This window comes from Peromyscus maniculatus, chromosome 23 (genome assembly GCF_049852395.1).
Source record: "Peromyscus maniculatus bairdii isolate BWxNUB_F1_BW_parent chromosome 23, HU_Pman_BW_mat_3.1, whole genome shotgun sequence".
NCBI classification, from domain to species: Eukaryota; Metazoa; Chordata; class Mammalia; order Rodentia; family Cricetidae; genus Peromyscus; species Peromyscus maniculatus.
This window is the reverse complement of record NC_134874.1, coordinates 12,131,577-12,146,453: the sequence shown is the minus strand read 5'-3', so window position 1 is coordinate 12,146,453 and position 14,877 is coordinate 12,131,577. Positions and strand designations below refer to the sequence as shown.

The 14,877-nt window shown below is 57.5% G+C and overlaps 1 protein-coding gene across 5 annotated transcripts in view; it reads left to right on the top strand.

Annotated features, from left to right (window-relative positions):
• The window catches only part of Tpcn1 (two pore segment channel 1), a 59,036-nt gene extending 44,253 nt beyond the window's left edge, over positions 1-14,783 (top strand). For 4 of the 5 annotated variants that reach the window (XM_006970789.4, XM_076560080.1, XM_015997199.3 and 1 more), the window contains 16 exons: positions 573-621; positions 962-1,025; positions 1,491-1,535; positions 3,475-3,531; positions 3,616-3,669; positions 4,020-4,092; positions 5,414-5,521; positions 6,407-6,478; positions 6,965-7,054; positions 7,955-8,070; positions 8,673-8,719; positions 9,539-9,607; positions 9,695-9,779; positions 11,221-11,360; positions 11,544-11,624; positions 12,433-14,783. In XM_006970789.4, the coding sequence (XP_006970851.1) occupies positions 573-621; positions 962-1,025; positions 1,491-1,535; positions 3,475-3,531; positions 3,616-3,669; positions 4,020-4,092; positions 5,414-5,521; positions 6,407-6,478; positions 6,965-7,054; positions 7,955-8,070; positions 8,673-8,719; positions 9,539-9,607; positions 9,695-9,779; positions 11,221-11,360; positions 11,544-11,624; positions 12,433-12,558 (1,276 nt within the window). In that variant the 3' untranslated portion in view covers positions 12,559-14,783. Of the gene's footprint in view, positions 1-572; positions 622-961; positions 1,026-1,490; positions 1,536-3,474; positions 3,532-3,615; positions 3,670-4,019; positions 4,093-5,413; positions 5,522-6,406; positions 6,479-6,723; positions 6,756-6,964; positions 7,055-7,954; positions 8,071-8,672; positions 8,720-9,538; positions 9,608-9,694; positions 9,780-11,220; positions 11,361-11,543; positions 11,625-12,432 lie in introns of all 5 variants that reach the window. The other variant, XR_013047505.1, reaches the window with a different exon arrangement.
• Positions 14,784-14,877: the final 94 nt, after the last annotated feature.

Below are 14,877 nucleotides of genomic sequence, written 5' to 3'. Positions count from 1 at the left end.
GGTTAAGCCTGATGATCTGAGTTTCATCTCTGGGACCCACGGGGTAGGAGGAGAAAGTCAACTCCTGAAAGTTGTCCTCTGACCTACACAAATGTGTTCCCTATACACGCACATGTGCATACATGCGTGCGTGCGCACGCGCGCACACACACACTGCATTCCAGCTTGGAAGGGCCGGGCACCAGGATCTCCAGCTTTGGTGCTGGCCTGGAGGCTGGTAAGCACCAGGCTGCTGCCCACTCAGCCGGGCACCACCTGCTATACCAGCGAGGGCCCTCTGAACTGAGAACACCACTCTGTCCGTCCCCCGGAGGCCTCTGTCCCCCTGAAGGGCAGTGTCCCAGGGCTGTCTCTCCTGGGCAGAGGTGGTTAGTGTGGACTAAGTGGACTGAGTCATCCTAGCCTCTGGAGGACAGAGGCAATCGGGATGCTGCAGGTGACTTAGTGCTGGGCCCCACAAGGTGTCCCTCTTCTGTGAGAGGTAGCCGTGGGCAGCTGGGGGGAGCAGAGGCTTGAACGTCATGTGCATGACAGGCTTGCATGTGACTGCCTTTTCACTTTGCTTGTGACAGCCTGAAGGACTTCTATGATATTTACGAAGTTGCTGCTCTACAGTGGAAGGTGAGTGTTGTCCCCGCCGCCGCCCCGAGCCCCCCCCCCCCTACAGGTGGGGCCCAGGCACCTCAGCCACAACAGGGATCCAGACCCCATGTGACCCAGCCTCTTCCCCAGCTCACCTGAAATGCCGAGAATGGCATCCCTTCTCAGAGATGGGCCCTATGCAAATGTAGTCCGTGCATGGAGCACTATGGGCACTCAGTCCCAGCTGTCCACTTTATCATCCAGATCCCTAAATGTCACAGCTGTTCCCATTAGGAGTAGGAGGCTAGCATGTATGGAGGCCTGGGCTAGGCTCCGGTCCCTGGCCCTGACCCCGCCTCCCCTGGACTCTGCATTGTAGGCCAAGAAGAACAGACAGCATTGGTTTGATGAGCTGCCCCGGACGGCCTTCCTCATCTTTAAAGGTGAGTGTGTGTGAGCCATCTGGGAAGAGAGCAGTTAGCTCCGGAGCCAGGAAGGACCCAGGCCAGCCAAGGCACTCGTAACGGGAAGATGCAAGTTTGAGATCGTTCTGTGCTACATAGCAAAACTCCGTCTCAAAAACAAATTGATAAATAAAGTTAAACCAGATGCCCACAGCACTGTTCTTCATTGACCAATCACCCTTTAGTTCAAGGCCAGGTTTTTGGTTTTCTTGTATTTTGGGTTTTGTTTTTGTTTTTTGTTTTTTTTTTTTTTTTTCAAGACTGGGTTTCTCTATGTAACAGACCTGGCTGTCCTGGAACTTGCTCTGTAGACCAGGCTGGCCTCAAACTCAGAGATCCTCCTGCCTCTGCTTCCCGAGTGCTGAGTGCTAGCGTTAAAGGTGTGCGCCTGTGCCTGGCCTACCGTGGACATTCTAACTCGACATTTTTTTTCTCTTCAAACAGGAATTAACATCCTCGTGAAGTCCAAGGCCTTCCAGTATTTCATGTGTAAGTGTGAACCATCAGAGCTCTGGGGCCCTGCCCCTCTGAGTCCTCCTTTGTTCTTGAAGGTGGAAGGGAAGTGATCAGAAGGTCCCGAGCATGTGGCTCAGGCACTGGGTTCTGTCCCCAGCACCCCTCAAAAAAAAAAAAAAGAAAAAATCAGAAAACAGAAAACAAAATTCTGAGACCCAGGCACACCTGGATTACCATACTTATTGCATGTGGCAGTAGATCACATGTGGTCACTTCCTGGTCTTCTGGACCCTTGGATCAGTTCTCTGTCTCTCTGGTAGACCCAGGTCCTTCAGGAGCACAGTGTTAATAGGGCTCTTCCTGTTTCAGTATGCCTCCTCTGCAGACCTGAGCCGGCCACCGTGGTTAGTTAAGGAGGAGCGGGTCTGCTTTCTCTCTGCCTGCGCCCCTACATACTTACTACATACTTACTACATACTTACATCTAGAGTCCCGGGGTCTGACACAGTAGCCCCAGCCACGTATGATTCTTAACATTTAAGCCAGTTGAGAGGGGGGCGGAAATCTAGCCGAGTGTGGTGGCTCATGACTGGAATCCCAGCGCTTGGGAGGCTGAGGCAGAGTGATTGCCACAAGTTCGAGGCCAGCCTGGGCCAACAGCAAGACCTTACCCAAAGAAGACAAATTCAGGGCCTTGGAAATGCCACTTGGTGGCAGAGTGCTCGCCCAGCACACGGGAACCCCTGGCTCCCTCCCCAGCATCACACAGCGGTAAGACAGAGAAACAGTTCAGGTCCCCAGCACCTTTCACGTCCTCGATAGCCAGAAGGGCTTGGGGACAGCACCCTCAAGGACGCTGTCAGACCTCCCATGGGTTCCATCTGGCGGAGGAGGAAGTGGTGTTCAGAGGCCACAGTTTGAGTAGCGTGCTTACTGCTTCACACTGCCTGTCCTCGGGCTTTCCACAGACGTCTTTTTTAAATCTCTAAAAATTGGACATAGTGGCAGAAGCCTGTAATTCCAGTACTCCAGGGCCTGAGGCAGGAGGATTGTCAGGAGTTTGAGGCTAGATTGGGATACATAGCAAATACCAGGCTAGTCAAGGCCACATAACAAAATCCTGCCTCGAAAAAAAAAAAAGGTATATGCAAATAGCTTCCATCTTAAATACGTGAGCACACTTTCAGCACTCTTCCTTCCGCACTGTAGTGTGGATCAGTGGTTAGGAAAGAGTACACACCATTGCATACTAACACACAGAGAGGGACCACGTGGTCTTCTGTCGTGGGTGGCATGCCCTTTTATTCAACCAGTTGCTGACTCCCATCATGCACATATTTCCCGTGTCTAGGTGCTGGTCCTGGGGTGGTTCCCAGGTGCCACAGTGCTGGGTGGAAGGTTCGTATGTACATGATGTTACTGTGTTCACGCAGGCATTTTGAAGGGAAAAAAAAAAAGTTTTATATATTTCTTTTATGAGTAGGAGTATTTTGCCTGCCTGTGTATCTGTGCACCACGTGTGTGCCTGGAGCACTCAGAGGTCAGAAGAGGGCATCAGATCCCTGGGACTGGAGTTAAGGGTGGTTGTGAATCACTGAATCACCGTCTGGGTGCTGGGAACTGGACCCAGGCTCTCTCCGAAAGCAGCACGTGCTCTTAACATCACACAGTCATTTCAGAGTCAGAGGAGCCCATGCAGACTGAGCGTCTGTGTTGACAACTTGGACTCATCTGAACATCTGAGCCCAGTTGCTATAGTGACGCAAACCGTGCCGTTAGCCATCCCTGGCCGTTTCCTAAGGGAATTCCCTGGGTGATGTTGGTCAGTGGTGAGAGCTTGAAGCAGAGGGGGGGTGGGGGGGGAATCCTCCATGAATGGTGTGCGGCCAGGACACCCTACGGGTTCCTTCCAAAGCCCTGGAGGCTGGGAGGCCTATCCCTCTGACTCCCTCTCGTGGCCTCTCTCTTGCAGACTTGGTGGTAGCTATCAATGGGGTGTGGATCCTGGTGGAGACGTTCATGTTGAAAGGTGAGCCGCCGCCGCCGGGGCCTCTCCGAGCTGCCTTACTCAGAGCCCCTGGCTGACCACGGCCGCCATTTCTCTCTCTTCCAGGCGGGAATTTCATCTCGAAGCACGTGCCCTGGAGTTACCTTGTATTTCTTACCAGTAAGTGTGCTGCGTGGCCCTGCCCGGCTGCTGGCTTAAACCCGGCTGTGAGAGCTCTGCCCGGCTGTAGCATCTCATGGGCCCTTCCCTATCACAGAACCTCAGAGGACCCCATCTTAGAGGTTTAGTCTGGCCTCTTTACCCCGTTTCAGATCCCTGTACTTCTCACAAGGCCCTCTCCCATGTCCCTCAGCCTTGCCTCCAGCTGGCCCCTTCCCCATGTCCCTCAGCCTTGCCTCCAGCTATCACCCTTCCCCACGTCCCTCAGCCTTGTCTCCAGCTGGCCTGCTGCTCACAGAGGGCTGGGGAGAGAGCCCAGCTCAACCCCTGATGTCTTCCTCTTGTCTTAGTCTATGGAGTTGAACTGTTCATGAAGGTGGCTGGCCTGGGCCCTGTGGAGTACCTGTCCTCCGGATGGAACTTGTAAGTAGGGCCTATGATCACCCTGGGGCTGACATGTCCATACCAGCCACCCTCTACCCACCCACGCCCAAAGGGCAGGCAGCTCTGGGGACACACTTGAAGGGTCAGAGGACAGCAAGTTCTGTCTGCCTGACATTCAAGACTTCTCCGGAGCTCTTACCTGCAGCCTCGAGGGCCACCCACACCGGTCCCCACTGGTCCCCAGGGCTGACTTTTCCTAGTGATCGAGTTTCTTGTCTTCCATGAATACTACAAGGACTCTGGGCATGGTAGCACACGCCTTTAATCCCAGCACTCGGGAGGCAGAGGCAGATGGATCTCTGTGAGTTCGAGGCCAGCCTGGTCTACAGCGTGAGATCCAGGACAGCCAGGGCTGCTACATAGAGAAACCTTGTCTCAAAAAACAAAACAAAAAAACCCCAAACCACAAGGGCCACAGAAAGTGTCACCTCCTGTTGGCTGGCAGTGGAAAAGCCACGTGGCAGAGCAGGTGTGGCGCACAAGCTTGTCAGCCTAGCACTCAGGAAGTAAGAGGCAGGAGGATCGGGAGTCCAAGGTCATCCCAGCTGTTCAGTGTTTCCACCCAGCCTGGGCTCCGTGAGACCCTGTTTTACAAAATGGAAAGCAAATGAGAAGGACCACCTGGCCTCACCGTGGCTCTGGAGGTCCCGCGCCCTCCTTGAGTTAAAACTAATTCACCTGTGAAGTCAGGCGACGCTGGCGAGAGCGTGGGTCATCAGCATGGCCAGTCAGAGCAGAGGGAGATCCGTGTGCTGGGACACGGCCGTCGTGACCACTGGGGACGACAGGATAGAGGGCGTGTCACTTGAGCCCAGAAGTCCAGCGTCCGCCTGGGCAGCACAGACACCATATTAAAGCAGAGAAGAAAGAACAAAGGATGGGCTGGACATAGTGAGCGGAAGCTTCTCTAACACACGTGTGTCTCTGACACCGTCATCGGAGAACAGTGTGGCGTGCGCCTGCCCGATGTGTCTTGACTCCCGCCTTCAGCTCTTCAGTGTGGTCGGCCAGCCGTCTAGGGGCTCCGGAGGCCAAGGCTTCTGCCCTGTGCTCGGAGCAGTGCAGAGTCTACAGAGACATGCGCCCTGGGGTCAGAGTGCCAAGGCTGACGATGCTCGGGGCCCGAGCTGTGGCTGGGGGACGTTGTCCTGTGTACTGTGGACCCTGTGCACCGTCGTGGCTGGTCGGGTCTCCGTGGCAGCCAGCGGAGAGCGTGGGGGGGGGGGGGGGCTGCCAGAGGAAGTGGCGGGAGGGGTCTGGGATGTCACTGACCCGCTGGCTTCTTCTCCCCTGGCTCCAGGTTCGATTTCTCGGTCACAGCGTTTGCCTTCCTGGGACTGCTCGCCCTCACGCTCAACATGGAGCCCTTCTATTTCATCGTGGTCCTGCGTCCCCTTCAGCTGCTGAGGTGACCCGAAGGGCGGGGGAATGAATGGGGCTGTGGGTGGGCAGGGTGGGGTGGGCACCCTTGGGACCAAGCCAAGAGGTTTGCCAGCTGGTTGGAGGGCACCCTCGTCTCTAGCATGGGCTTTGCCGGCTAGGGGCACACAATGCTCCTGATGGGCAAAACGGCCCAGCCTGCGGCCCGGGAAGAGCCGCGCCGCCTGCTTGCCCAGTCTTTAGTCAGAGTGTCTCACCTTTGAGGGATGTCCCGGGCCATTGATCCTCCCCGTTTCAACCTCCCCGTCCTTGGGCACCCTGCCCCTCATGTCCCACTTTTCAGGTCCAGTGAGGCCCCAGTTGCCTACATGGGACTTGGCTCCCGGAGCCTCTCGAGTCAGGGCTGCCTTGACCGCCTAGAGCCGCCTACCACATCCCCCATTCCACACCATTCCTTCCAGGCCAACTAGAGCAAGTCCGCGCTGGCCCGTGCCTTCTCCCCCTCCCCCTTCCTCCTGAGGGTCTCCGAGTGTGACTGTGCACGCTCTCCCCTGGGCTGGTCCTACCCCCTGAGCTGCTGGCTTCATCTGTCCACTCCACTGGGGGCACTCACCGGCTGTATTTTTTTTTTTTAAAAAAAAACCACATAATGCAATATGAGGCTGGCACAGTCTGTGGCTTCTCAGAGGGTCTTGGCCTGCCCCAGTGTCCTGCCTGGGTCTGCCCCCCATCCTGTGCCACAGTTTAGGAGTCTCAAGGGAAGGGAGACTTTGCAAGGCTTCTTCTCAGCCTCGTCTTCATGTAGCGGGAGGAGAGCTTGCAAGGTTCTGGCCCATCTGGGGAAGTGGGCTGCCTGCGGCCATGCCCCTGCCTCTGTGGTCCCAGCAACACAGTGTGGTCTTCCATCGCTCAGGTTATTTAAACTGAAGAAACGCTACCGCAACGTGCTGGACACCATGTTCGAGCTGCTGCCGCGGATGGCCAGGTACTGCCCGCCTCTCAGCCCGCAGGTCCAGGCAGTATGGTGCTTGTGTAGGGAGGGGTTCAGGGGAAGCAGGAACAAGGAGGAATCCCAGGAAGGCTGGACTCGGGGGGGTCTGCTGGGGGGGCTCTTCAGAGAGACAGAACCTGGACCATCCCAGGTCCCCTCGGCAGCACTGGCCTGGCTGGACTGTCTAAGTGGGGAGGGCAGCGGGCTGTCAACTTACCGCCTGTGTCCTGCCTTCACAGGTAAGGGGTCACCTGTGAGCCTACCTTCACAGGTAAGGGGTGCATCTCTGCTCAAGGGGCATCTGTCCCTAGCGTCCCCCACCATAAGCCACGCGGCCCCTCCCCTGCAGACACTTGTCGGTGGTCACCTGGCCAGGGCTAGGGGCATGCCTCCCGCAGTCAGTGCCGGGGGACCGGAGCGCGCTGCAGCTGCCGCTGCCCTCACCCGCCCTGACCTGCCCCTGTCCCTCTGCCTCCCCAGCCTCGGCCTCACCCTGCTCACCTTCTACTATTCCTTCGCCATCGTCGGGATGGAGTTCTTCAACGGACGACTGTACCACAACTGTTGCAAGTACGTGGCCTGGGTTGGCCTGGGTTGGCCTGGGTTGGCCTGGGTTGGCCTGGGTTGGCCTGGGGCCTGCGCCCCGGCACGGGATTCACGCCTCCTCGGCCGGGCACGTAGAGCCCGAGTGACGGTCTGGGAGCCCGAGTTCCCCCCTCCCCAGAACCAGAGCAATCCCCACCCCAAATACACTGTCCAGGAGAGGCTAGGACCTCGTAAGAGACTGAACGGGTGACCATCGCAAGAAGGTCGTAGGGGGGAGGGGTGAAGAACGAGGTGATACCGCTGTGGGCCTGCCCCGTTCCCTCCCCTCCAAAAGGAAATGAGCAAGATCCACTGTCGCCGTGTGGTCCACTTAGGACCGGCCCACGTGTCCCTAAGCACTGATAGGTCACCAGTGACCCTGGTGTGTATCCAGCCGAGGGCCACACCCAGAGCCCACGACGATGCTCGCCATCGTGCCCGAGCGCACGTTCCAGACCTCCCGTCAGGGTCCGTGGACCCAGCAGGCTGGGGGACTCAAGACCCAGCCTCGCTTCCGAAGCTCTCTGGTGGCAGGGGCCCCTAACTTTTACAGATGGCAGCATGGGTTCTAACAGAAGAGTCTAAACCTGGAGTGTGGCAGGCAGGGTCCCCTCCGGGTGGGGCAACTGGATCAAAGCTGGGACACATGGGCAGGTGCTCCAGAGAAGCCTGGGAGGGCAGAGAAGGCCCCCCCCCCCATTTCCCACTACCTCCAGCTCTACCTTTGCGGGCTGCAGACGTGCCCAGTGATTATGCGTAGGGCAGGATACAGGTGGCACTGAGTGACAAGGAGACCCCCTAGCCAAGACCTTGTCCTGCATGCCTGTCCCAGTAAAGGTGGCTGCTCAGCCTGTGACCCTCCTGTCCTCTTGTCCCTCTTCTTAGCTCCAGCACGGTGGCTGACGCCTACCGATTCATCAACCACACAGTGGACAATAAGACCAAGATAGAGGAGGGCTACTACTATCTCAATAACTTTGACAACATCCTCAACAGCTTCGGTGAGTCCGTCCTGGGTGGGGCTCGGTTCCTGGCCTCGGTCCGGCTCAGAGCTGCGTCGGGCCTCTCCGCCCTCTCTAGCCACTGGGCACCCTTCCCGGGGTCCCCTGCGTTCATAGCAGTGCCATGCTGTTGGGGAACAGGCAGATCCAGGCTCGCTCGGGCACCAGACCTCACAGTGACCGAGAAGTAAGAGGCCCTAGCTGGAGGGTGTAGTGTCAGCATGGCACCTGTCAGTGCCGTCAGAAGGAACCCAGCACAACAGTGCATTTCAGCAGTCCAGCAGCCCCTGGCTTCAGCCCCGGGGCCCTTCTTTGCTCTCTGGTTCCTTACTAAAGCCTGATGATGGGAGGGATGTAATGCCGGGCATGGCCTCTTGGGGGAAGGGAGAGCCCCTATTGCTCTCATCATATACCCAGTTAAGTCCGCTGCTCACGCCCCACCGCCAGCCTCAGCCAGACCTGGTTCCCCCACAGGCTCTTCAGGCAAAGGGCACACCTTTCGGGGGGTGATAGGTTGGGTGGCAGGGGTCCCTGCAAGCACTTGCTCTGGGACAGAGAGGGCCTTTGACATTGGCCTGAGGCGCACCCCACTTCCCCCGCAGTGACCTTGTTTGAGCTCACGGTCGTCAACAATTGGTACATCATCATGGTAAGCTCTGGGCCTGCCCGCACCTCTGTCCTCTCTTGGGGCTGGGATGCCTCTCTCCTCCAGTCCCCACAGGGTGGGGAGTCCTGTAGCAATGCTTCAGTGGACGGCCCCAGTGTGCACCCCAGCCCTCGGCTCTGTGCCGCTGGCTGTCTCCCTTCCGCCATGCGCTGTGACAGCCCCCCGGGTATCTGACCACTGGTCAACGATGTGACGTGCCGGGCCCTGTGGTGTTGTGCCCGTGTTGTCAGCCGCTTGGGAGGCTGAGGCAGGAGGATCACTCAGTCCACAGACTCTGTCTCTAAGCAAAGAAAAGAGTGTGGTGAGGGTGGGCGGGTTTTTGTCCCCCCCACCTCCCCATTCCATAAATTCTCTCCAGTCGAAGACCGTCTGTGCGGACCCAGGCTCCAGACGGCCGTGCTGGAGAGGGCTGAGGGCTGAAGTTACAGAAAGGAATACTCAGGGGGCTGGAGAGATGGCTCAGAGGTTAAGAGCACTGGCTGTTCTTCCAAAGGTCCTGAGTTCAATTCCCAGCAACCACATGGTGGCTCACAACCACCTGTAATGAGATCTGGCGCCCTCTTCTGGCCTGCAGGGATGCATGCAGGCAGAACACTGTATACATAATAAATAAATAAATCTTTAAAAAAAAAGAAAGGAACACTCAGACCCAGGGAGCACGAGACCCTCGCCTCAGGTGCCCCCCACCCACGAGGAGGGCCAGGGAAGAGTTGAGTGTCCCTGGGCCTCGGGCCCCGGGCTCAACAGACTAAGGAGGCGGCCGCCAGCGCCACCCACGGGTTCACTCGCTGCCCCCTCCAGGAAGGCGTCACCTCGCAGACCTCGCACTGGAGCCGACTGTACTTCATGACCTTCTACATCGTGACCATGGTAGGTCCCCCTGGGCGGCGGTGGCGGAGAGGAAGGGGCCTCCTCCCGAAGGCCCGTGACACCCACACGCTGTCCCCGCCCGCCCAGGTGGTGATGACCATTATCGTGGCCTTCATCTTGGAGGCCTTCGTCTTCCGCATGAACTACAGCCGCAAGAGCCAGGACTCCGAAGGTCTGTAACAGCGCCACGCCCCGGGCCCTGGCAGCTCGTTGGCCCGTCTGCTGCACTCAGCTGTCCCACTGAGTGTCCCCGTGCCTGTTGGTCCCGACTGCATCAGCTTTTGTGTTTTAGCTTGTCTGTCTAGGTCTCGTTATTATCCATTGTTAAAAAAAAAAAATCTGGTAGCAGAGAGGCTGGAGAGATGGCTCAGCGGTTAAGAGCACTGGCCGCTCTCCCAGAGGTGCTGAGTTCAATTCCCAGCACCCACATGGTGGCTCACAACCATCTGTAATGGGATATGATGCCCTCTTCTAACATGAAGGCATATATGAAAATAGAGCACTCATACCTTAAAAAGTATATAAATTAAAAAAAAACAAAAACAAAAAAAACTAAGCTGAGTGGCCGTGGCACACACCTTTAATCCCAGCACTCAGGAGGCAGAGGCAGGTGGATCTCTGAGTTCGAGGCCAGCCTGGTCTACAAAAACAAGTGCCAGGACAGCCAGGATTATTATACAGAGAAACCCTGTGTCAAAAAAAAAAAAATCTAATAGCAGAAAAATGCTCATAATTTCTAAACGTAAAACAAGTAGCCCCCCTCCTTTCGTTCTGGGTGGAGAAGGCTGTGGGAGGAACAGGCTTCTGTCTCTCCCAACCCCGTACAACCCTGACCGGCATACAAGGCCACGGTTCACTATACTGACTCAGATCACGCAGCTCCCGAGTCCCATGTGCGAGCGAGCGAGCGTCACTGCAGAGGTAAACAGTGTCCCTTCTGCAGCCCAGTGGCCTGGCTACGCTCACCTCTTCCTGCTTGCTCAGCAGCCTTCATTCTGAGCTCAGTGGAAGAGTTGTTGCTGTGCACAACATGTACAAGGCCCCGAATTCCAACCCCCAACTGAAGAAAGAAAAGGAAAAAAGCAAAAAACAAAAAACACCACCAGAACTGTCCACCTGTTACTGCTTGTTCTTACATTGATGGGGTGTCAAGCTAGTTGATGTTATAGATGCTTGCTAGTGTGTGTGTGTGGATATAACTGAGGCTGGCCTTGAACTTGCAATCCTAATCTCCCTGTCTGTGCATCCTGAATGCCACCTGATACTTTTCTGTTTTCTTGGAGAAACCCTCACGAAGCCCTCTGTGAGATAGGTGCTCAGTGTAGCCCAAGCTGGCCTCAAAATTTGCTAGGTAGCCAAGGCTAGCCTTGCGATGGCCCACCCACTCTCCACACCTAAATGCTGAGATTCCCACACCCTGCTTCCACTGATGCCCTGTGTCCCCTGTAAGCTGTTGGCGGGGCATGACTTCCTGACGCATTAGCGAGGGGAGGGGAAGGAGGGCCCGTGGGTGGCTGGGACAGGAGCGGGCGCTGCTGGAGGGAAGATCCAGACTCCACTGCTGGGGAGGAGGGGGGGGAGTGGTTATGGAGCCCAGCTCTCCCCACCCTCAGTGGACAGTGGCATCATCATTGAGAAGGAAATATCCAAGGAGGAGCTTCTGGCCATCCTGGAGCTTTATCGCGAGGTGCGAGGCGCCTCCTCTGACGTCACCCGGCTGCTTGACACCCTCTCTCAGATGGAGAAATACCAGGTATGGGGCCCTAGGCGCGGCCGCAGTGGCAGAGGGGGAGGGGCCGCCATCTCACGCCGGCGGCATCCTTGCAAGTGTCAGTGGGGTAGGAGAAGTCTCCGCAGTGCAGGCCCAGGGCCCAAGCCCAGGCCAGTCCGTGCCATCTGCAGCCGCGCGTACCTCACAGCCTGTGTTCCTCCCTAGCAAAACTCCTTGGTGTTTCTGGGGCGGAGATCAAGAACCAAAAGTGACCTGAGCTTGAAGATGTACCAGGAGGAAATCCAGGTAGGGGCTGGTGCCCTGGGAGGGGCCTTTCTGGTGGAGGGCATGAGCCCTGCTTGGCTCTCCTTCCTCGGGGGTCTCTGGGACTTCTTCATTAACACAAGAAGTTGTGGTTGGCTTCTTTATATGTGGAGGCCACTGAGTGATGGTGTCGCAGACTCCACCCCCAAGTGACAAAACAGTATGCCTGGCAGAGCCGTGGGGCAGCTGCCCAGGATCACTACAGGCACCCAGAGGCCAGGCAACTCCTTCCTGGCCTCTCCCAGGCTGCCCAGCACACTCCAGGCCTCAGTTCCCCCTCTGCTAATGAGGGGCACAGCTGTGGGCTGATTCTGGAGAATTCTTTAAGCTCTGAAGGTCTGTGGCTTGGGTTCTGTGTTTTAAAATATGGGGACCGACCTGTTTAACACCGGACCTAACCCAGTACCCCAGGCCCTAGGAGCGCCTGGCTTTCTGGGTAAAGTTAAGCCATAAGCGACTGTTTCTAAAAGGCCCCTGTGGCCCCTCAGGGCAGCAGAAGCTGGTGTCTGAGTGAAGGTGACATTCCGCCATGCACAGCCTCTGGGCCTGGGACCTGCAGAGCCCACGTGGGCCTGGCTCAGGCCTCTAGCAGTTTTGTGGCTTTTTTTTCTCCTTTGGGGGCCATTGTCCCTATGCCCAGGGTGGTGGTGGGGTGTTTATCTTGGTGGGTGGGGCCCTGGCTTTGCTGCCTCCTTGTGGTGTGGGCGGTGTGCCCCCCCCACGTTAGCTGGGGGAGTGGGTTGGAAGGCCAGCCCCCCCACCCCCCCAACAGCACTCGCCTCTGCTCTAGGAGTGGTATGAGGAGCATGCCCGGGAACAGGAGATGCAGCAGCAGCAGCAGCTTAGGGCCAGCGCGCCCGGCCCCGCGGCCCAGCAGCCCCCTGGCAGTCGCCAGCGCTCCCAGACCGTCACCTAGCCGGGTTCTCTCATCCAGCCAGCTCTTCTATGCAATAACACCATAGTATTACGTCCTGCCATGTATGGAAACCACGTGTGTACGCAGACACACTCCTATATATGCACATATTTACACAGAAACAGGAAAAAGACTAGCCAGGGCCGGCCGGTGTGAACCGCCTTGCTCTGTCTTCCTGAGCTTCAGAAGTCGGCTTGGGCGAGAGGGACCAGGCCTGGCCGAGCTCTTCCTACCACGGAACACTCTGGAAAGCCCTCTTCTCAAGAAGCCCCTTAAATAGGCTGCGCCACCTCAGCAACGGCGGCTTTCCGGGGTGTGGGGGGGAGGCACACAGGTGGGGGGACCTCCCTGCTCCTGCCTCAGGCTTCATCCCTGCATTGTCCCCACTGGTCCCCGCACCCATCCCAGGGGTCCGGGTCCGGCATCGGGGATAAAAACCACTAGGAAGAAGCCCCACACCTGCAGGATGGTGTCTGTAGATGATATTAAAAGGGCTAAGAAGTCCCCCTCGGGATCAGTCCCTCGGACCCCGCGGGAAGCCCGGGGGAGGCCAGACTCGTCTAGTTGGGCCTCTGCTGGGCAGAGATGGCACCAGACGGTAACACACACGTTCTCTCCGGCTTCTGGTCTTCTCTTGTTGCTACGGTCCGGGGGGTGGCTAGGCCCAGCAGGAGGAAGCCAACAGGAGGCCCCAGGAATTTGGTCAGGGTACACGGAGTCCCTTCTGCGAGTCGCCTCCTCAGCAGAGTTCCATTGAGCTGGTGCTGAAGGCGGTCCCCACCCACCCCCTTCTTCACCGGTGCCATAGCTACCGTGGCTGGGGAGGGAGCCGGAGCATGGGACCCTTATGCCTATCACTGCAGTCCCAGGCGCCACCACATCCACCACACCAGGGCTTTTCAAGGACTCTGAGGCACAAGGAGGAGGCCTTCCCAAGGTTCTCTTGAGCTAGGTGGGTGGGGGAGGAGGATCGGGTGAGCATTCAGCTGCCTGCCTCCACCGGTACCTTGTAGGAGTTGTTTGGACACCTCAACAAGGCAGGAACGGAGCTGTGGTCACTTATCCCACTGTTCTGTCCACCAAGGGATGAGGCGCAGAGGCAGACAGGCTTGGGGAGAGCTGGGAAAGCATCTCCCGTCTCCGCCTGGCACCCCGGCCAACCCTGGCCTTCCACGCCTGTTGGCTCTTAGGACTCAGAGTGGGCGGGCATAGGTCCCTTCATGTTCTCCCAGCTGCAGAAGAGAACAGAGCTAGGCCCGGCAACCCACTCACCTGACCCCGGGGCCAGGCTGGAAAGCGGGTGTTTTCACTTTAAAAAAAAAAAAAAAGCACAGCCCCCTGGGAAAACCACTGGTTCCCACAGGCAGCCGGGAGACTGGCAGGGTCCCTTCAACTTTGAAGGGCTCTCGGCCTGCACTGGAGCTCAGCCTGGACTCGGGGCCACGGCCCTCTCTCTAGAGAAGCAGATGCCTTTGCACAGCTGGGTGGTGCCTTAGCTTTTGTGTATGAGCGGCATTTTGGAAGCAGAAAGAGGGGAGCCCTCTACAGAGGGCCTGGGGCCTCTGAGCATCCAGCCTGGTTCTAGGCCTTTCTTCTAACCTAGGAATTTTAAGTACCACTTAGCCTAGGGGAGCAGAGCCCAGGTAAAGGGACTGGTCTTAGGCCTAATATGGAGGCACTAAAAGCCTTGGGTTTGGCACATACCACCCAGGTGTCGGAGGGTAGCCCAACTCCAGCCAGTGATGTAGCCTGGGGACACCCGTCCCTGCAGGGTCACCTTGGGCACACCAAGCTGACTCTCAAACTTGCTAGCCAAGCAGGGGGTGTGGACAGACCTCACTCAGGCCGTGAGCTGAGGACCCTGGGACCCTGGCTAGCCCGGTTTGTCCCCTCCCTCAATTCAGCTGAATGGGGACAGGAAATCTCTGTGTTGTCACAGCCTATCAGGGGGAGCCACGGAGCCATGCTTCTTCCAGGGAGGCAAAGGCGGCGCTCTGTGGGGGACAGAGTCCAGCCCCTCCTCCTCCTCCTCCTCCTCCTCCTCCTCCTCCTCCTCCTCCTCCTCCTCGCTTCCCCTCCCCCACCCCGGCCTTACTCCACACCACGCAGACAATCATTTTGTATGGAGGAGCCACGTCGGAAGGTTTTATACAGCGATTTGTTACCTAGAGACCCACTGTGCCCCGATTTCTGGTGTGTTGTCAATAAAGAGCCTCTGCTTTGTAGACACGGCCCGCAGCCTTTGACTTCCGGTTCGAGGGCGGGAGCCGGGAGGGTGACCGCTGACCCCACCTCAATCCCTCCCAGCCTTCCGGTTTA